General features: G+C 49.4%; 1 protein-coding gene across 4 annotated transcripts in view; it reads right to left on the bottom strand.

Annotated features, from left to right (window-relative positions):
• Positions 1-6703: 6703 nt before the first annotated feature.
• Positions 6704-21919, bottom strand: part of TMEM241 (transmembrane protein 241) — a 110970-nt gene continuing 95754 nt past the window's right edge. For all 4 annotated transcript variants that reach the window (XR_014302689.1, XM_082698780.1, XM_082698779.1 and 1 more), the window contains 2 exons: positions 15532-15596; positions 6704-8371 (listed from right to left, as the gene is read on the bottom strand). Coding sequence is in view for 3 of the 4 variants with exons in the window: in XM_082698780.1 (XP_082554906.1) it covers positions 8311-8371; positions 15532-15596 (126 nt within the window). In the remaining variant the exon portion in view is untranslated. The remainder of the gene's footprint in view (positions 8372-15531; positions 15597-21919) is intronic.

The raw sequence follows: 21919 nt of genomic DNA, 5'->3' as shown, positions 1-21919 counted from the left end.
ACCAAGACCAGCCCCCCCGCATTCAACGCGGGTGTGAAGAATGAAGGAGTGAGGACAAAGTGAAAGAATGATTGACGTCACTTGCCACGGCACAGACAGAGCCTGGACAAGCCCTGGATTCTCCCTCTGACTTAGCGCCCTCGTCCCGAAGCACCTGGTAACTTCCAGGGGCCTCACAGACGCCCTGGTCCTGGGAACCAGGCCTGGATTAAGTCCCGGGCCTTCCTAGGCTCCACTGCTCTCCCAGAGGCTCCCTCGGAATGACGGTGTGAAGACAAATAGGCACAAGCGCCTGGCCTTGCCAGCACTGCGGGCCCTTTCACACCGCAGGCAGGAAATAAATGACTCAAATGTTCCTTTTGGCTCAGGCAGTTGTTGAAATGGGATTCCACACTCAGCTGCCAAGCGCAGGGAGCTTGGGGGGTGAAGGGGGCGCGGTTCCTTCAGACCCCTCCCCAGTGGATCCTGGAGGGAACCACACAAAGCTTTATACACCAGTTTGTTTTACTAAGGGCAGGCCACCAAAAGTCAGCTCCCTGCCGGAGCAAAGAACCTCCGTTTCACCAGGAGCTCAGGGTGTCTGCTGCCTCTGAAAGGTTCCAGAACAGAGGGAGCCTTGTGCGAGCTCTGGAATGGGCTCCGCCTTCCTGATGGTTTGCTGTCCCATTCAGAGGACCCAGGGGCTGCTGGCAGGTGGCCAGCATCAGGGCCGGGGGTGGGGAGGGGGTGCAGTGCCTGGCCATGAGCAGCACCACCCTGCAGCCGCCACTCCCCTGGTGTGCTCAGAACCCAGCCATCTGGGGAGGCGGCCTAGAGAGGGTAGGCAATGCGCATGGACAAGCCATAGCATGGGGAGGGCCCAGGGAGCCGGCCCTGAAAACATTCTGGGCTGTGAAGCAGGGAGCCTGGGGAGGATTCCTGTCCTGTCCTGTCAGGCCTCGTCTGGAAGTCGGACCTTCAGAGACGTAAGTGGTTGGTGATACAATGAGCTGGGACCACCTGCAGCCAGTATGGAGGGACCAGGGTTCTCTCCCGCCCCAGCACTCCGATCAGCAAGGCCAGGCTGACCCGACTCCCTCTCTAGTCCCTCCCTGGCTTGGGTTTTGCCACTGGCCGCCCCTCCCAGCGCATGGTCAGACCTCCCCGCTCTGACTCTGCTCCCTCCGTCCTCGGTCCCCGGGTCCCCTATCCCCTGGCATGGGAAGGGCCTGCTGGCTGGCGGGGCTGCGAGCTCAGGTGGCCTCCTTCAAGTCCTCATGCCCTTTCTAAGGAGACCTCAGGGCCTCAGGGGAGTTACTCACCTCTGTGTCTGCCTTCTCCTCCGTAAAGGAGACCACTGGCAATCCCTCCCCCAGAGGCTCCTGGTGAGGGTGGTGACATGCCACACAGGAGGCACACTTGGAGCAGCACTGCAGGGCGCAGGGTCAACCTCAGTGTCAGGCCAGGCAGCACAGCAGCCCCTGGGACATCGTGCTCAAGTGTGCGTGAGATCCCACCCGTTTTAGAAGAGAAATTCCTTACGTTTCAGGAGATGCTCAGAAGAGTCTGAGTTTCCCCTCTGGGCTTTACTTTCTTAAAAGCCCTTAGCTCTCTGAAATTCTGTTATTTACTCCTTTGTCTTCTGTCTCCATCACTACTAGGAAACAAGCTTCAGGAAGGCCAAACAGATCCTGACGTGGTATGTCTCAAATGAATGAGTGAGTGAAGGAGGTACGCTAACCCAGAGCACAGATCTGCCCGGTAGCCCGGCTCTGGCAAGCTGGGACCGGCAGCTGGGGCCCTCCTCCTGGAGCTGGAGGTCAGCTAGAGCAGGGACTGCTTCCCCTGGAGCGATGGTCTTTTCTGGGGAGAAGCTCAGAGCACTCAGATCGGAGCCACTAAGAGGATCAGCGTTCTAAGACCTCTGCTCCCTTATCTAGGGCTGTGTGACAGACTTTCTGGAAAAGTACCAGCTTAAAACAATTTCACCCTATCTCCTAATTCGGTGGTTGAGAATTCACGCAGATGCATCTGGGCTGGGTGATTCTTCTGCTCCACGTGGCATCCACTGAGGTCATTGGACGGCAGTCAGCTGGCAGATGGGCTGGTCTGGGGGTGCAGGCCAGCTTCCCCTCACAGTCTGGTGGTCTAGTGGGTGTTAAGAAGGGGGTACTCAGCAGAGCCTGTCTACTGGAGCACCTGCACCTGGTCTCTGCAGCATGGAAGCCTCAGGGGGGCCAGACTTATGCATAAAATCAGTCAACCCAGGGCTCCCAGAGACTGTTCCAGAAGACTAAGGCAGATGCTGCAAGGCTGCTTTTGACTTGGCCTTGGAAGCATCACTTCCACCACATCCTACTGGCAGCAAGCAAGTCACAGAGCCAGTTCAGGTCCGAGAGAAAGGGCCAGAAACCACGCAGGGGAATGAATACTCTCGGGGTGGGGTGTGGACGTTCCTTCAGGGGAATAAGCCAGCACAGCCTCCCTCTGGGCGGGGCAGAGGGACAGAACTTGAAGCCAGGGCAGGGCCAGGAGAAGCTCAAAAGCCTCACTCCATTGACTGGCCTTCCCCGGAACGAGAATCAAAAGACCACAGACTCCCAAAGAGTCCCAACGCCTTGAGCTTCCAGATGATTCCAGATCCTATTTCAGTACTTTCCCCAAGCCCCCTTTGGTGGGCCTGCAGACCGAGTGCACTGCCACCCAGGCTCCTTCAACCTACAGACCCCGCAGCCACCAAAGCATGCCAGCCCCCGAGAAACTGAACCTGAGCATCCAACCGTGGCTGGAAACGGTGAGAGCTACAGTTGAGGTGGGAGGAGCGCCGTTCCCGAAGGGCTATCGGTTGCTCCATCCCCAGGCAGGGCGGATTTCAGATGCAACCCCAAGGGAGGAGGCTGGTGGGACGGACAGGGACACTGGGAAGGCAGCTGGGACACGGGCCACAGACCCCACCTTTTGGCAAACACGTGGTCTCCAGGGAGAAAGCCACGAGTGACCTCACTGATGTCAGACAACCACATGGAAGCACTTAAGTGCAGAATGGACAACTCGCTGTAAAATGTGAGGAGCATCCTTTCTCCTTCGCAATAGAAGTCTCTGTGGAGAAGGTGGACAGACTTCATCAGAGAGACCTCGGTTTGAGTTCTTGCTGGGTAACCCTGGGAAAGTTACTGAACCTCTTTGAATCTCCTTGGTAAAATGGGGGAGACTGCTGCCTGCCCCACCATTGGTAAAACGAAATGACATGACACACAGGAAGTGCCCGGCACACAGCAGCATTTGACAAGCATTCAATAACTCATTGTCTTAGACAATGTGATGGGGTCAGCAACCCCAGCAGCTGCTGCCAACACCCATCTCCTCAGCCACTTCCCTGGCTCAGGGTAGGTGAGCTGTTTCTTTCTTTTTTTTTTTTTCAAAGATTATTTATTTATTTATTTGACACAGAGAGAGATCACAAGTGGGCAGAGCAACAGGCAGAGAGAGGGGAAAGCAGGCTCCCTGCTGAGCAGAAAGCCCAATGCGGGGCTCGATCCCAGGACCCTGAGATCATGACCTGAGCCGAAGGCAGAGGCTTAGCCCACTGAGCCACCCAGGTGCCCTAGGTGAGCCATTTCAGATGAGTGCCGGCCAACAGAAATGTCACACGAGCCAAATCTATAGACTGCAATTTTCTAGTGTGCCCATTAAAAAGGGTAAAAAGAAATGAGAAATTCATTTTGATATTGTTTTATTTAACATAACATATCAACATATTTCAATCCATAACCAGCATAAAAATTATTACAAAAATTTTACTTCATTGTTTTATACTAAATCTTTGAAATCCACGTACACTTACACTGATTTATACCACATCTGAATTTGGATGCTTACCATTTCAGTGCTCGATGGTCACATGTGGCTATGCTGAGTCACCCTGCTGGACAGCACAGCCTTCGCAGAAGGAGCTGGGTCGGCCTCCCTAGTCAAGAACTAAGTAGCCTAGACGTTGGTAGAAGTCTGGGCCTGTGTTTAAGATGCAAGGACCTTTCCCACACTGCCAGTCCCTACTCCCAAGGACAACAACAATTTTTGCAATACTCTCCAGCTGAGTTTGAAGGGAAGAGAAGAAAGGCAAATTGCCATAAATTCAAATGGTTTATTTTTCTTTCTATCCACAGCAAATTAGTAACCATACACAATCACACAGAACCTTGCCTCTCTTGATGGAAAGCACACTCTTTATTTGTACAAATGAAAAAAGCAATCACCTTGACTTTGACGTGGGGCCAGCAAGGTCAGAGATCACAAGGATCCAGACAGGACATGGCAAAACAGATCATTTTTGATAGAAATGTTACCTGGGGATTCCCCCCTCAGACAGGAGCCCAGAGAGGGGCCCAGAGAGCCACAGATAATGAGAGCTCAAGAGGCTGCTGTAATCTGGGCTGGCCCCAGGTCTACAGACCTCTGGGCTCACCGGCATTCAGAGCTGAGCATGTGAACTTGGGAATAAAACACAGAAGTTAAGGCCTGGGGAGAGAAAAAGCCCTAGAAAAGAAAGAAGCTGAAGGAAACAGAATGGTCTACTGAAGAAATACCTTATCCTCTGCCTCCGGCTAATGTCAAGGTAAGAAAAGACCTGAGATTTTAAAACAATGAAACTGGATCGCTTTCTTACACTACACACAAAAATAAATCAAAACAGATTAAAGACCTAAATGTGAGAACTGAAACCATACAAATCCTAGAAGAGAGCGCAGGCAGTCATCATTCTGACATCAGCCGGAGCAACATTGTTCTAACTACGTCTCCTGAGGCAAGAGAATCAAAACCAAAAATAAACTAGTGGGACCACATCAAAACAAAAAGCTTTGCACAGCAACCATCAACAAAACAGAAAGACAACCTAGTGAATGGGAGAAGATATTTGCAAACAATATAGTCAATAGGGGTTAATATCCAAAATATATAAAGAGCTTGTAACAGCTCAACACCAAAAAAAAAAAAAAAAAAAAAAAAAAAAAAAATCTGTTTAAAACAATGGGCAGAGGACCTGAACAGACATTTCTCCAAAGAAGACCTACACTAACTTGAAAAGACATATGCACCCCTATGTTTGCTGGAGCATTGTTTATAACAGCCCAGACATGGAAGCAGACTAAGTGTCCACTGATAGACCTATGGGTAGAGCAAATGTGGAAAACACAGACACACACACACACACACACACAGAGGAATATTAAACAGCCATAAAAAAGGGATGAGATCATGCCATGTGAGACAAGGTGGATAGACCTAGAAGATATTATGGTAAGTGACATAAGTCAGAGAGGGACAAATACTATATGACTCCACTTATAAACAGAATCTTAAAAAAATGAACAAACAAAAAGTAGAATCAAAAATATAAATACATGGGACGCCTGGGTGGCTCAGTTGGTTAAGCAGCTGCCTTCGGCTCAGGTCATGATCCCAGCGTCCTGGGATCGAATCCCACATCAGGCTCCTTGCTCCGCAGGGAGCCTGCTTCTCCCTCTGACTCTGCCTTCCATTCTGTCTGCCTGTGCTCGCTCTCGCTCGCTCTCTCTCTGACAAATAAATAAATAAAATCTTTAAAAAATATATAAATACAGAGAACAAACTGATGATTGCCAGAGGGGTTGGGGGTACAGGGTTTGGCAAAACAGGTGAAGGGGGGAGATAGCTCTGTTCCAGTTATGGAACGAGTAAGGCACAGAAATAAAAAGCACAGCATAAGGGACACAGTCAATAGTAGATAGCGATGTCTGGGGACAGAAGGTACACTTGTGGTGAGCAGAGTATACTGTATAAACTTGTCAAATCACTCCGTCATACACCTGAAATCAATACAACATGTGTCAACTCTACTCCAACTAAAAAATTAAAAAATAAAAACAATGGGACCCTGGGGGCGCCTGGGTGGCCCAGTGGGTTAAGCCTCTGCCTTTGGCTCAGGTCATGATCTCAGGGTCCTGGGAGCCCCCGCATCAGGCTCTTTGCTCAGCGGGGAGCCTGCTTCTCCCTTTGCTACTTTCTCCTGCTCATGCTCCCTCTCTCTCTCTCTCAAATAAATAAATAAAATCTTAAAAAAAGAAAAAGAAAAAGAAAAAAACCAGGTCTCCTGGAAACCAGAAATGGGCCTATTAACTGAGCATGATTCTTTCCAGACTTAGGAATCTCCATTTGCCTGAATGGCACTTGGAAAGACAGGCTCGTGATGACATTTGGTCAAGATGCCACTTTCCACAAAAGGAGAAGGACTCAGTCGTACGGAGAGAGTTTTGTGGGGGCAAAAGAACAAGGGCAATTCTCACGTCGGTTTTCTGCTTGATCCTCAGCCTCTATAAAGTTCAACTTGATGAAGAACTCAAAGCCAGCTGAAACAGTCTCTGTGTCAAGGTCACTCTGAACATCTTTATCTTTTTTTTTTTTTTTAAGATTTTATTTATTTGACCGAGAGAGATCACAAGTAGGCAGAGAGGCAGGCAGAGAGAGAGAGAGGAGGAAGCAGGCTCCCCGCAGAGCAGAGAGCCTGATGTGGGACTTGATCCCAGGACCCTGAGATCATGACCTGAGCTGAAGGCAGCGGCTTAACTCACTGAGCCACCCAGGCACCCCTGAACATCTTTATTTTAAATGACACGCAGAGACCAGGAAAAAACCAGAAAAGAGATTTAAGGTACCCAAGTTCCAAAGAATATGAACTCATTCCCAGTTGTTACGTTTTCCATTTACTTTTTCTTTTTTTTTTTTTTTTAAGATTTTATTTATTTATTTATTTGACACAGAGAAATCACAAGTAAATGGAGAGGCAGGCAGAGAGAGAGGGAAGCAGGCTCCCCGCTGAGCAGAGAGCCCGATGCGGGACTCGATCCCAGGACCCTGGGACCATGACCCGAGCCGAAGGCAGTGGTTTAACCCACTGAGCCACCCAGACACCCCTCCATTTACTTTTTCAACAAGCTGGAGAGAATGTGCAGGAAGAGTGGCCCCTGACTGAGCTAACCTAATTCTTCACAGAGCCAAGAATGGACAGGCTCACTTTCCAGATGCTAAAGATGGTTCTCCGTCGATGACGCACGTGTCCAGCACTGCAAGCCTGGCTTCCTGCCTGGGGAAGGCTCACGGTGACTCCACTACCTTCTACATCTCCAAGTGACCAAAACCAACACCCAGCAGAATAGCTAGGGGATTCGGACCCCGTCATGAGCAGAAATATTGGAGTGAGACACTATTCTCCTAAACCTTCAGTGTGGGTTCAGGATCAAGTTACCATTTCATACATATTCCTTCCTTTTGACTCCCAGAGAGGCAAGGTTTAGGGTTTTTTTTTTCTTTTTTAAATTTTTTATTTTTTATAAACATATATTTTTATCCCCAGGGGTACAGGTCTGTGAATCACCAGGTTTAGATACTTCACAGCAAGGTTTAGGGTTTTAATCCAATTTTTAATCTGGCCTGAAAAATATACTTCAGCGTTCAATGATCTGAAATCTTCTCTGAGCCATCGGGGAATTAAATGGATTAAAAGCTTTAAGGAAGAGGATTATAAATGTGTGTGCCTGTGTGTACATGTATGTTCTAGGTTTGTTTCACTGTCCAGGGAGTATCGGGAGTTATAAGCCCTATTCCCTCTGTTGATCATGGAGGAGAGAGTGAACCTAATACAGGCCAAAGAAAGTGTGTACAGAATTCAACACAACATACGGTCACCAAAAGACTTCAGCACTCAATCCAGAGTAATAGTGTCCTTGCTGGTGTCTCACTTGGCTCAGAACTCCCAGTCGACCCTCATTGCTACGCCTGCCCCCCCAGTGGAAACCCTCCTGGGAATTCTGTCTGCGCTCATAAGCGGGTGAGGTGGGCTCCAGGCAAGCCCATGAGAGCAAGGGAAGGACGTCCCCAGAAGAGTCTCCAAAGATGTAAAATCACAAAACAAAAAGTGCCATGGAATACCTTGAGCCCACCATCAAGTAGTCAAAGCAGTGTCTGGTGACAAGTGTTTGACAAGGAGGCCTGTGCATCAGTCTAAGGGAGCAGAGCTGGCCCCATATGGGGGAGGGGGGGACCCCCGGATCTGGGTCTGCCCCACTGGGCAGCGTGGTCAGCAGGACTCGAGGGAGTCTCTTGAAGCAGGAAGACACAACACAGTCCCTTCTCTGCAGCAGGCCACAGACCCCCAGACGGAGTTCTTCTTGATGCAGTGAGACGTGGCGGCCTCACTTTCCCTGGTTTCTTGCCTCAGACACACTCCACAGGGAGTTCCGATGACCAGGGGCCGAGTACACCAGCTGGCAGCCTTTGAGTTGACTCTTCGTGCCCTTAGGAGCCCTTCCGCTCGGAGAAAACCAGCAAGGCCTCGCCAAGACCCCCGAGCAGGAGGCTGTAAGAGATGGCGAGAGGTTAGCTTCTCTGTCCCCTGAGCCTGGAGGTTGGGGGCCCACAGAGCTGCCTGGTGCCCACCTGCAGCACAGCAAGGGATCCCTCCCTCTGTCGTGGGGACTCTCACGTCCCTGCCCAGCCTGCCCAGCTGCTGGGTTGGCCCCTCAACTGCCTGCTTGTCTCCTCAGCTGGGAGGCAGGTGAAGTGTGGGCTGCAAGGTGGGGTTTGCTCCTTCCCTCACCTCCCTCCCCTGCGCCCGGAAAGGAGGTGGTGAGTCTTGCTCATCCTGACCCGGGGGACGGGGGTGACTGTGCTCCAACAAACGCTCTGCCTCAGACACAGCACAGTGAGGACACCTCTCACAGCCGCCGAGGGCTTTCAGCAGACAGGGGTTGACGACAGGACACCACGCAAGTATCCCTAACCTTGTCATGATTGAGGGCACAGTCTTTGAACCCTGTTATTCCACAGAGGCTAGCAGAACATTTAGAGAGGAAAACATTAAAGTCGAATCATGACTTTCCCATCAGCGCAGAAAGAAATACAGTCGCCGATCCTAAAATGAAAAGGTAGTGGGAAAACTGTAGACGGGGGAGGTCTGGAGGTCTGTGCATTCTCTATTTTCAGCTTCTCCGTAGACAATCTGCTGTCTCTCTGAACCCCCAAATTCTTCCCACAAAGCACTTCTGGGCACCGGGCTGGGCCATCCCTGCAGGATTATGACGGGAGGTGCATGGTGACGAAATGCCCTTGATCAGAGGTGCCAACACGTGCTTCCTGTCTTGTCCCACCTCCCCCACGCACCTGCCCACCACACACGCACATTTTGGTGACAGCGTCTTTACATTTTGGACGTGCACCTGGGAGGCCAACTCTGTGAAACACACAGGCTGTGCACACCACATTCCCAGGGAGAAATGTCACCCATGTGAGTGACTCTGACATAAAGGTAACTTGTCCCGTGTGCCCCACTTAGCACAGGAATGAACTAAGTGTGAGGCCACTGAAACAACCAACTGAGTCCCAACTGTGGCTCGGGCATTGCTTAGCTGCTTGTCAGCTTTCGTCTCATCTGTGCCACGGGAGCTGCTCACACGCAGCAGTCTCTCTGAGGCTGAAAGGGACATGCAAGAAGCCATCAGCTCCTACACTTGGCCTCTAACAAACGAGCAACAGAATATTACCGTACTGACTGGTTGACTGCCCTCCCAGGGCGGTGATGCCTTCCTCACTGGCCTCAGAGCTGGCTTCCCGACTCTGCTCCAAGACTTCACATGAGGGGCACGTCCCCCTGGTTGAGCAGCTCTGGACACGGGGTTCCAGCTAGCATCGACGGGCGTCTTATCACGGAAGGCCGTGGGCATACGGTTTCTCCCTCCAGGGGGAGCCCTTCCTCAGACTGACCCAACAGCTGCTTCTTACAACCTCACTTGTGAGTCCAAGTTCTGCTTTCTAGAGCGAGGGAGAGAACAAATCCTTTACCCCCGTCGACCCTAGAGAGCAGGGAGAAACCCCAAACCACCATCCTCTCCTCTCCCTGTGACAAAAGGGCTCCCGGTGAGAGCAGAGGCGCCTGCCTCGCAGCCGGTCACTGGGGGAGGGGACCGGGAGGGCGTCCCACCAGCCAGGGGAACGGCTGGGACGGAAAGGTCAGGGCGTGAGGGGGAGGTGTGCCTGAGATCTGAAGCTCCGAGGTGGAATGAACTTTCTTTTTTGTACAGAAATATTATAAATAGTGACAAGAAGCCCATAAATTCTGTTGGACATACATTTAACTCATAATAATGTAACTGAAGGTTGTGTCTATGTTATAAAGCGAAGCAAATGTCTAAGGACCTTCCTAGATCTATACTCATCGCTTAAAGGATTGTTTCTGTGAGAAACTGGGGTCCAGCTTCCAAAAGACGGTATGTGGAAACAGGACGCATGTGTGCTGGTCCCTGGCCTAGTGCCAGGGGTGCGTGAGGGCTCTCTTGCCTTTTCTCTTGGATGAAGGGGAAGCTCTTCTTCTGGTTTAGGGGGCTCAGCCCTGAAGACCAGGCTGCTCCTTTCATGCGGATCTACTGTTCCTTTCAACATCCCTTAAGGAACACACACACACACACACACACACACACACACTCTTCTTAAACTCCTGGGGGCAAGTGCAAAGTCATGGTGACCTGGTACAAAGCCTGCATGGGCCTTTGGGCGGGGGAGGGGCTTATTTCTGCAACATAACCAGGGCTCCAGTCATTTCTAGAGCTTCCAGCAATCCTCCTTAGTCACCAGGGAGAAGAATAGGCCACGGGCTGGCTCACTGCCCCTTCTCCCCCACAGCCTTAGAACAATGCCAAGCGTAATAACCTTGCATCTCAACCGCTGGGCTTAGCTACTGCCTGAAACACCAAAGCAGCTTAGACAAGGCTCAGCAAGGAATCAAACCTTGGTTCCCTGTACTGGCAAGAGAGCCAGGGAGGTGAGCTTTGATGTTGCTTTCTAAACAACAGGGGAAGCTGACACGGGGTGCAGGAATCTTAATAGCATTACAACTATTTAAGTCAGAGCCTCACTGAACTGTTTGCAAATCTTGTAATCCCCATCATTCCTGAAGTGAACACACTTCATGCAACTAAGGCATACACACCAGACTGGAGAGCGCACCACCAGAAATACTCCGCACCAGCTTCTCTTCCGAGGGGGGAGCAGGTTTTCAGTTCCTCCCCAGTCTTTCTTTGTCCTCCCACCCGAAGAGGCCCTGGCTCGGTTTCACACTTATTACTGTGCTTATTCAAGCACTTACTGACCCAATGAGATGGGGGCCCAGAAACTGTTACTTTTCCGGCTGGAGCTCCCGTATTTTCCCAATGAAGGACAATGAATTCCTATCCTTGGTCCCCCTTCTCCCATCTATATTCCAAACGATTTTGGCTTTCTCTCTCTTCCTCACCAAAAGGTATCTGCCTAATCTCCCATTCCCTTGGAGACCTCCTGAAGGACAATTCATAATCTGCTCAATTACTCTGTGTTGAGAGGTAATGAGTGATAGTTACTTAGAAGGCCTTGCTTAGCATTTTGGAGTTTTTAACTCAAGTGGAAAACTGATAAATTTCAGTCACTGTGGGGGCGCCTGGTGGTTCAGTGGGTTAAGCCTCTGCCTTTGGCTCAGGTCATGATCCCAGGGTGCTGGGATCGAGCCCCACGTCGGGCTCTCTGCTCAGCGGGGAGCCTGCTTCCCCCTCTCTCTCTGCCTGCCTCTCTGCCTGCTTGCGATCTCTGTCTGTCAAATGAATAAGTAAAATCTTAAAAAAAAAAAAAAAATTCAGTCACTGTGACCCTAGCTGCATTCTGGGGTGTGTTGGGGGGAGTACTTCCTTCACCCCTAAATTCACTCTCTCTATAAAGGGGCTTGGGCAGTCTCTGTGCAGTGTCCTAAACTGAAAGGCATAAGACATCATTATTCAAAGATGGTATGAGAACACTTTCTAAAGCCTGCTGGTGTTAGTGCGGCTTGTGCTAAGATCGAGCACTAACCCATGCTCAATGGCGGACTCCGTGAATGATTGGCAAAGGCGAGAAATGATCGCAGAGTCCTCAGGACAAAGAGGTTGTGTTTTGGTTATTTGTTTTCTCTTCGTGTACCTAAACTATAAGAGAGTCTCTCCTCGTCTAAAAAGAACTCAAAGAAGGGGCACCCGTAACTATTTCTACTTAAGAGGGACAACGTTCACAGTTTAGAATTTTTTCTTTCGTATGTGTTCGATCCCCTCTGTTGAAATTTTGGACATATACACCATATACCATAAAACTCCATTAATTAAAAGTGAATAATTAAATATTAATCTGGATATTTAAATGCATGGCTTGCAATAGATTGTTTTTGTCATTAAAAACAAGATACTTCTCTGGACAAGAGCAGTTGCTTCTAAGAAAAACCTTTAAAAGTTGACCAGCATTGGTACTTCGGTTTATAATTTTTCTTTCGTACAGTAGTTGAAAGGCTGGCCACTCATTTATTCAGCTCTTTCGATGAGGCAGAGAGGTGCACAGGTGCCTGGCTAGGGTTCCCTGCTGGAGGAGCTCATAGCTGCAGCCAGATGGCGCGTGCACACCCAGCTCTCAGCACGGTGGGGCTGACCCCGCTGTGCCAGGGGAGTGTGGGAGGGGCTGCCGAGGACCTGACCTAAGCCGACCAAGTCTCTAATTTAGGAGATCAGCAGGTTTCTAAGATCTTGCTGAAATTCTGAATGGCATTTTCTCCACTAATCACCACAAATCTTTAGATCCATGATTCCAGCTGGGGCTGTTCTGCTCCCAAGGGGACACTGGGTGATGCCTACAGAAAGTGCTTGGCATCCCATGGGGAAAGGGCTCAGGTTGACAGCCAAAACCCTACAAGGCACAAGACAACCCCCTAGAGTGAATTATCTCACCCAAAATGTAAACAGTGCTGAGGTGAAAAACCCTACTTTATTTTATTTTAAAGATTTTTATTTCTTTATTTGAGAGAGAGAGAGAGAGAGAGTGCGAGCACTAGCAGGGTGAGGAGCAGAAGGAAAAGCAGCCTCCCCCCGCTGGGAAGAGAACCCGATGTGAGGCTTGAACCCAGGACCCTGGGATCATGACCTGAGCCGAAGGCAGACGCTTAATGACTGAGCCCCCCAGGTGCCCTGAAAAACCCTACTTTAGATGATGAGTGGCTCTGTGCAGCTAAGCTGCTGCTGCCCCCCAGAAGGTAGATAATGGCGCATTGTGCACTCATTCCCTGGATGGTGACCTCGCTGGGGCCCCAGACCATGTCAGTAGCCTCAGAGCCCACCAAGCATTTTTTTTGTGAAATGAATGAATATACGAGCAAATGGAGGTCAGGATGTAGCTGACACAGGGTCCTCAGGTCTCAGCCAACCTGGGTGGGGGAGGCTGTGCTGACTTCCAGCATCCATGCCCACGGAAGGGGGCAGTCTCTACCTATTCCAGCAATGGGTGCCATGTGGAGTACATGCCCAATGTAGTTGCTGGTCCCCATTTTCGGAAGAATCTGGAAATGCGGACCCTTATGAGGAAGTCACCTGATTTCTCACCTTGACTGATTTAAAAATTTGCAAACCAAAAAACAAGAAACGATGATATAGGCAAACACAGTGGGTCCCAACAAAACAGTTCTGCAGTCCCTGCTCTTTGGGATTTCTGATCAGCTCCCACAAGCCAGAAGGCAGCTCTGCCTGAGGCCCCAGCTCTGAGAGCTGGTCAGCCGGTCTCGGCGTGAGCTTGCCGCTGTATGGCCAGCACGGACTGGCTCTGTACGAAAGACAGGAAGTCTGAAACACGGCCTGACACTCCTCTTCTGGTGGTTCACTTTGTGGTTGGAAAATTCTTGGAGGCTGAAAACACACCATCCTTAAACGCAAGAGTTCTCAAAAATCAGGAAATTCCAAAGTCAAGGTTCCTTTTGCAATAATCGCACATGCTGTTTCCTTGATTTGGGTACACACAGCCTTTCTTTCCGTTTTGTTCAGGGCATCCCATAAAGCTCACAGGATGTGAAAGAGCCTGGAGGCTTGGCCCCTTCCAGACAACTGCTGTGATACTCGGCCTGAGCATTTCCTCCCGGCCGGAGAGCCACCTCACTCCGCTAGTTCTCACCCTCAGTTCCACACCTGGGTTTTTAAAGTTCATTCGGAAATTCTGTACAAAAGAGAGTTGTTGGAGGCTCACTTGTGGGAAAGAAAACCACCGTCAAGAATCTAGAATTCCACCATGAAGGTGAAGACACAGACCGTTGGGGAGCAGTCTCAAGGATATCTTGGTAGCTGGGTTTCTGGACATCCTGCCTACTGCAGGGCTCATGCCTTCCTGGAAGGACAGGTGCAGGGGAAGAAGGAGGGAGCAGAGGGTGAGCCTCCTGCCCCACAGCCCCAGCTCTGGTTCCAAATCACTAACTCGCACCATTGGCTGCTCCTGCCTCTCTACCCTTCTCTGTCTTCCTGGGGCCAGAGGGCCCAAATCTTCTTCCTCCCACAGCCTCATTAAGCCTCTCTGTTCTGCATAAGGTCCTACTCAAGCCAGTTCCATAGCCCTCCTGATGGCCCAACCTCTCTCCTTCCTGCAGACCTCACATCTGCTGTGCCTTCAGACCATGACCATCTAATCCCACAAATTATCTTTATGATTTCCCTGCCCCTTCCCCTCTTGGAGGGCTGAATGTCTTATTTTGCATACAGCAGTCACTCAATAAATGTTTTCAGCAAACTGACGTAATTATAGTTTATAGTATTAAAAAATCCAAGACAGTGAGATCTTTGTCCTATGATCACTTCCCTGGACATTCTTAGTTCACTATGTCAGCCCTTGAACAAGAAATAGAGCTGTCTTGTCCTGGGTAATGCTCCTTCGGTGTTGCTGTCAAATTATCTAGAAGCTCTCACAGATGGTCATACTGGTGAGAAGAGGACCATAAAGGCCAGTTTCTTTAACACCTCCCTTATGACCACTTGTACCTACACTGCTGGTAAGTCCCTGGCATTTGCTAAGTCAGTCCTAAGGAGGTACACAAAGGTTATGGGACCCTGGACACACACAAGTCTGGTTTTGAATCCTTGTCAATCATAGCAGCTGTAAAATCCTGGAAAGATCACATAATATATTTAAAGTTAGTGGATCACCAGTAGGGTTTATGCTTGTGTGGCTGAGTGGCCGAAAGGTCTGTGGGTGAAGCTCTGTTTCTTGATTCTGGATGCCGGCTGTAGTAGGTTTGGGATAATCAGTTTGTGAAAATTCATCAAGTTGCATGTTCATGACATGGGTACTCCTCGGATGTGTACTTACAGGTCAATAAAATATAGACCCCAAATGCCCTTTCTTCAACATTGAAGAGAAAAACATTAATAACCTGATGAAACCCAAATAATGGGGTGCCTGGGTGGCTCAGTTGGTTAAGCGACTGCTTTCAGCTCGGGTCATGATCCCGGAGTCCCGGGATTGAGTCCCTCATCGGCTCCTGGCTCCAGGGGCAGTCTGCTTCTCCCTCTGACCTTCTCCCCTCCCATGCTCTCTCTCACTGTCCCTCTCTCAAATAAATAAATAAAATCTTTAAAAAAAAGAAAGAAAGAAAGAAACAAACAAACAAACAAACAAACCCCAAACAATGAATTTGCTTTTCCTTTCTCTGTGCAGAAGACTTACCATCCCACTGTCGCACTGGTCAGGATCATATCAAATAGCAATACCGAAGAGCCAGCTGTGAGCACCTGCAGGAATAATTTCAACGAAAGGCCATCAGAGCAGCAGGACTTGGGTAACCTCCTCCAGAGTCCTTGTTTCCAAGCTGAGTTCATGTTGGTTCAGATCCCAGACATCACCCGTTTCTACTTCACGTCCTTTCCCCCACACACTTGCTAGGTCACTGTATTTCGGGCTCCCTCTGAGCTAAGTGTTTGGTGGAGAAAATGCTAAGTCCTCATCTATTTGGGAGGTGAGAATCTTCAAAGAAACATTTAACTTCCCAGCTCTTCAAAATGGAGGCACCCGGCCAACATCTCACCCATCTCTCTGCAGGGCAGGGGGATAGTAAAACATGCATTTGCATCTTGTCTCAGTGTGCAGAAATAATGCCCACGTCCAGTTGTGCTCGTCTGTCTGTTCCCACATCCTCCAGATAAGAACTTAGCCATCACCCTGCCTTTGCCCACAGCACCATCTCTCCCCTGTCCCAATGCCCCCATCTTTCTGGCCCATGATACAAATTCTAAGAAACCAAGTGCTTCCTGGGGAGGAAAAATTAAATCATTATTTTGTTATTTGCAGGGATGCCTGGCTGGCTCAGTTGGAGGAGTGTGTGACTCTTGATCTCTGGGTCATGAGTTCGAGTTCCGCATTGGGTGCAGAGTACTAAAAAAAAAAAAAAACTTAAAAAAAATTATTTGCAAATACCTAGAAGCCAAAAGAGAGAGTAGAGGTTACCCCCACATCTCTCAGAGCTGGAAATGATAGAAAAGTCTCTTAGGAATGGCAGTAATGGGACTCCCACTCCCACAGTATCACTGAACAGTTGGCACAGAGAGTATGTGTGAACCAAAGACCCAACTTGGTCACCACTTGGAATGCCTACTCAGGAAAAGATGTATTCCCCCCCACCGCCCTAGAATTCTGTATTCTGAAGTGCAAGACAGCTTTCATCAGGAAGGTGAGCCTAAGGAACTGCTTTCTTGCAATGAGAAGCAGAAGCAGGTTGTCAGGGCACCTGGGTGGCTCAGTCAGGTAAGCGTCTGCCTTTGACTCAGGTCATGATCTCAGAATCCTGGGATCGAGCCCCACTGCAGGCTCCTTGCTTAGCAGCAAACCTGCCTCTCCCTCTCCTTCTGCTCCTCCCCCTGCTCATGTGCTCATCTCTCTCTCTCTCTCTCTCTCAAATAAATAAATACAATCTTTAAAAAATAAAAAAGAAGAAGAAGAAGAAGGTTGTCATGGGATGGGTCCCTCAGGCCAGACACCCTGAGAAATGTGAAAAACCATCATGCTGTCCTAGAGGCCTCTTCTGATCTCCAAACTGTGAACCAGGCAGCAAGCAGGAAGCCCTAAGGAAGGAGTATGGTTACAGGAGTCTCATCCTCATTCACCTACCATCTCAAGAAGAAGTCTGGAAATTTAAACCAGGAACCTCTGGTACATAAACTCTGAGAGGTTTTAGAACCTGTGTAATTCACCCACTTGAGGTCCCTCTCTGTTTGCTTATTTTATGGATTTTCGGCAAAAAACCCTGACAACGAAACAGACCTGTATTGGCTTCAGGAACAAAAATGAAGTGGCGACCAGGTCAGCGAGACAGCCGCAAAGCAGAACCCAAAGAACAAGGGGGAAAAGATTGGTCAAAGAGCTGGGGGGAGGAGAGCAGGTATGTTCAACAGCAGGGTGAATGGCAGCTGTTCTACCCTCCCTTCGTTTCACTTAACGTTATGCTTAGGACCTTTGCACCTATGGTCCTAACTGAAGGGCGCCTAAAATTTTATTAGCTTGCCATGCAGCTGTCTGGTTTTGGAAACAAGGTTATCCTGACCACATAAGTTAGCGCGTCGGCTTCCCTGCTTAGTTTCCTATAAAGGATGAAGGCGCTCTTGACTTTGGATGTTACCTCTGATTTGAACACCTTGGACTTGGGCCTTCTAGTTGCAGCTGGCCTTAGTGGCCAACGTCCTAACCAAATCTTCTCTTTCTCCCTGTTTCAAGCTTGTCATTTTCCCTTTCTCCAAAAATGTGTTTCTTCTAGATTTTCCAACTCATGAACATTTCACTATTTGGAAAAAAATACTATTTTTTCTCCTTGGTGCTCACTTTTATTACCTTCCCTTTTCATCTTACTTTTACTGTCCTTTTCTCTTTCTTTTCTCCCCCCCCCCTTTCCTTAGTCTTAACCAAAGCTCAGCTTGTTAATCCCACTTTACTTTTGCCACTTCTCGGATGTTTCCTGGGACGGAGCCAATGGGGATTTCTTAGAACGGCTGAAACAGGCTCTGTCCTACTGATGGACGGCTGTGCTGCTGGCAGCTTGGCGCTAACAGAACACCTCCCTACATTTGTAAAGGTCCAACTGGCCTTTCCTCATCCTTCACCATCATCTTCAGGCCCTTCGCCCCTTTCCACCAGCTCTTCATGGACTTCTCCGGTGGGCTCCGTCCCTTATTCTCAGAGTGTCTCTCACACGGCTTTCCCTCTGGTATGCGAGGCCACCACCTCCTACAGGGAGTCCACACAGCCTGGGACCGCGCCTCCTTTCCTCCGTGTACCTCTCTAGCTCAGGAGGAATCCCGTCTGCCCAGGGGACAGACAACCAGCCTGCTTATTCCCACTCACTGCACCTTTTGCCAAGAAAAACACATCTTAAAACTTCCAAACCGGCTCTTACTTGAAACTCAGATTGGTTGGGTAGCCACACCAGAGCCTCTGCCACAGGCTGCTTCCTGGAAATGTTTGTTCAGTCTCCTGTCTTTCTCCTGGGGCACTTTTTCAGACTTCTCTAAAGTTTCATCTCTCAAGGAGCACATTTTCGGCTGGCTGAGACACCCACTAAAATGTCACAACAGGTGTGTCTTATTTCTGTAACGACTGTACGGTGAAGTTGTCTACCCTACGGAGCTACGGCAAAGTTCAATGGACTACTCTGAGATCTCTTCAGTAGAACCGTTGGTTTCTGAGCCTTCTCTACTTTCTTTTGTTTCCACTGCCAGCCCTAGCAGTTACCATGGAAGGCATTTTCTATGTCTCTCTCTCTCACACACACACACACACACAGACTCACCAAAGTTCTACCACTTCACAAAAGTCACTGCTGAAGGGGCGCCTGGGTGGCTCAGTGGGTTAAGCCACTACCTTCGGCTCAGGTCATGATCTCAGGGTCCTGGGATCAAGTCCCGCATCAGGCTCTCTGCTCAGCAGGGGGCCTGCTTCCCTTCCCCTCTCTCTGCCTGCCTCTCTGCCTGCTTGTGATCTCTCTCTGTCAAATAAATAAATAAAATCTAAAAAAAAAAAAAAAAGTCACTGCTGAAGATGGGATGAGTAGCAGCCAATGGTGCCTGACAGAGAGGTAGACTCTGGGCAGGAGGCTAGCCCGACTTGCCCACTAAGTGACTTGTACTCCAACCTCACCAGGTGTGAGGTTCAAATTCATGCCTCATCAAAGAGGAAGAACACTCAAAATTCGGAATGATAAGACCTGTTCATGTCAAGGGTCCAATCCACTTCTAGTTCTACCGTGGAACAAACAGAAGCCAGGAGTAGCTAAGGGGTCATGGCTGGGTGCCAAGTGTCCTACATGTGGTCACTTAGGGGCAGGACCTGAGAAGTAGAAGGGACTCTCCAAGATCACAGCTGGGGGAAACTGTGACCTAGCGATGGAGGCTTCAGGGGCCTGGGACCCTCAGCAGTGAGGAGTAGAACCAAAGCTTTGTCTCCCAGGTCAGCCTTCCCTCACAGCCAGAAACTCAAGAAAGGGCCCCCACCAACTCCATAAAGCTTTTTTTTTTTTTTTTTAAAGACTTTGTCTTTCAAGTAATTGCTACACCCAACGTGGGGCTTGAACTTAAAACCCTGAGATCAAGAGTCGCATGTTCTACTGACTGAGCCAGCCAAGCACCCGTCCATATGGCTTCTTCTGGGGGGAAAAAATCCACCAAAAGCAGGGATTCAAACAGATATTTGCAAACCCGTGTTCATAGCAGCATTATTCACATTAGCCCAAATCTGGAAGCAACCCAAGTATCCATCAATGGATGAATGGAGAAGCAAAATGTGTTGCATACACAATTACTCAGCCTTTGCAAGGAAGGCAAATCGGACCCATGCTGCAACACGGATGGACCTGAAAGACATGACAGTGGGTGAAATAAACCAGATACAGAAAGACAAATAGTGTAGGATTCTACTTTCATCAGGTACCTAGAGTCCTCACGTTCGTAGAGACAGAAAGTAGAATGGAAGTTTCCAGGGATTGTGGGGAATTGGGAGTGGGAGGCGGTGTGAGCAGGGATGGAGTTCCAGTGTCAGATGATGAAAAAGTTCCGGTGACAAATGTTAGTGAATGCGTAAACTTTTTTTTTTTTTTTTAAAGCTGTTAAAATGGCTAAAATGTGCTCAAGAAATCGACTTCGAGTTCCTCTTGGAACTTGCCCTTCAAGAGACTTCAGTAGCAGCCCTGCCTGGCGACTGTTGTTCTTGCTTTCCGAAAGCAAGTTTAAAAATACAAATTTTTCCCCCAGAAGAAAGAGTCCTGCGGTCTGAGGAATGTCTCCGTCGCACACACAGATCTGAACAACAAACACCAGGACCAGCCTCGGGCTGAGGGAGGCCAACAACAGCAGAGCTCGGTGCGTCGTGCCGGGCAGCGGGCCTTTGAACTTCCTGGCTTTGTCAGCGGATGTCACAACCTCTGTGTTATTGAAGCAGATTTTGGTATTTAAAGCAGATCAGGCTTGTTTTTTTAAACATTCATTCCGATCCTAAGACACATTTTCTGTTTGTCCGAGGGAAGGAGAAAGGGGAGTGGTGGGTGGTGGGAACCGGACAGTTGTGCATTGGCGGTGGGGGGTGGGGGAGTGGTTGGAGAGTTGGGCTTGTTGTTTGTTACTGCTTTGTGGTTATTGTTGAGACACAGATGCCTGAAGAAGAAAGGGACCAACTACAGCACAGAGAAAAGACTCTGCACTGTCGCTATTTCAGCGACAGCCCACGTCCCTCACTTAAACGCGCTGTAGTGTCTCTAACACGGTTTTATACCATCTCATTTGCTCAGCAAAGTCCCTCTGCCTGGAACTTCACACAAGTGGCCTCCCCCTACCATTCCTGCTCACTTTGTGAAAATCCACTTCTAGAAAACTTGTAGAGCTTTAAAATATATTTATTTATTTATTTTAGAGAGAGGGATAGTGTGCGCCAATGTGAGGGGGACAGGGTTTGAGGGAGAGGGAGAGAGACTCCTCGGGCAGACTCCCGCTGAGCACGGAGCTGGCACAGGGCTCCATCCCAGGACCCCGAGATCCTGATCTGAGATCAAGAGTCGGACACTTAACTGACTGAGCCACCCAGGTGCCCCTAGAAAACTTTTATGAACCTGAGCCCGCCACCCCAGCCACACATCTGGGTGGATCAGGCACCTCTTCCAGAGGCAGTGCCAAACTACGGAAATGCGTGATCTCCCCAAGCAGGACATCTGTTGTCCCTCTTTTTATGTTCAGGATCTACCGATAGAGACCCACATGCAGTCAGTGGATGATACACTTTCTAGAACCACACTAGTCATTGAAGCTGGCAAGTCATAGTCTTGTTTCTTCTTAAACCCCTTTTCATACATTAGGGGCAGCTGGAAGCCAGACTGGAGAACAGAGACCCTCTCGGCTCATCTCCTCCTTCCCTCCGCAGGGAGGATTCATGGTTGGCTCCCTCCGAGTTTCAAGTTTCAAGTCCAAAAATGTTTCAAGTCCAAAAACATTTCGAGTCCAAAATGTCAGGAAAGATTCTGATTATCTCTTGGACCAACTGACCATGCTGGGAGGGGCGGGGAGAGGGGGGAGGGGGCAGTGGCCAGAGTAATGGATGAATGTGAACGTTCATCCTTGAACTTCATGGTTGGAATGAAGAAAGAGGCACATTTCCCTGGAGGAAGGAGGGAATGTGCTAGGCAGACAGAAGAACAGATGTCTTGCACGCCCCTGCCATCAACACCACCTGGGAGCCTGCAGAATATGGGGCCCCATCCCAGACCTATGGAACAACATCTACATTTGAACAGACAGCCAGGTGACTGCTTTCATATTCACGTAAGAGGAGCTCTGCTCTACCCCCTCCTACTCCAGCACTATCTCAAGAACTACTCTGTCCGGAGGATATGGGAGCACTTGGCGGGCCGCATCCCCAAGGAAGGGCAGGCTGCAACTCCTTCCCAGGCCACAGAACAGGAGGCATATGTCAGAGTGTCTTGGAGTCTGTGCTGTAGACTCACCTATTGATGTTACTAATAGGCCTTTTTAGGGTAAAGAGTAAAACAATAAAAATTTATAAACCGAGAGCAGATTATCTCTTTATC

The sequence above is a fragment of the Mustela nivalis genome (assembly GCF_964662115.1).
Source record: "Mustela nivalis genome assembly, chromosome: 14".
NCBI classification, from domain to species: domain Eukaryota; kingdom Metazoa; phylum Chordata; class Mammalia; order Carnivora; family Mustelidae; genus Mustela; species Mustela nivalis.
This window is presented reverse-complemented; position numbering and strand designations above follow the sequence as displayed.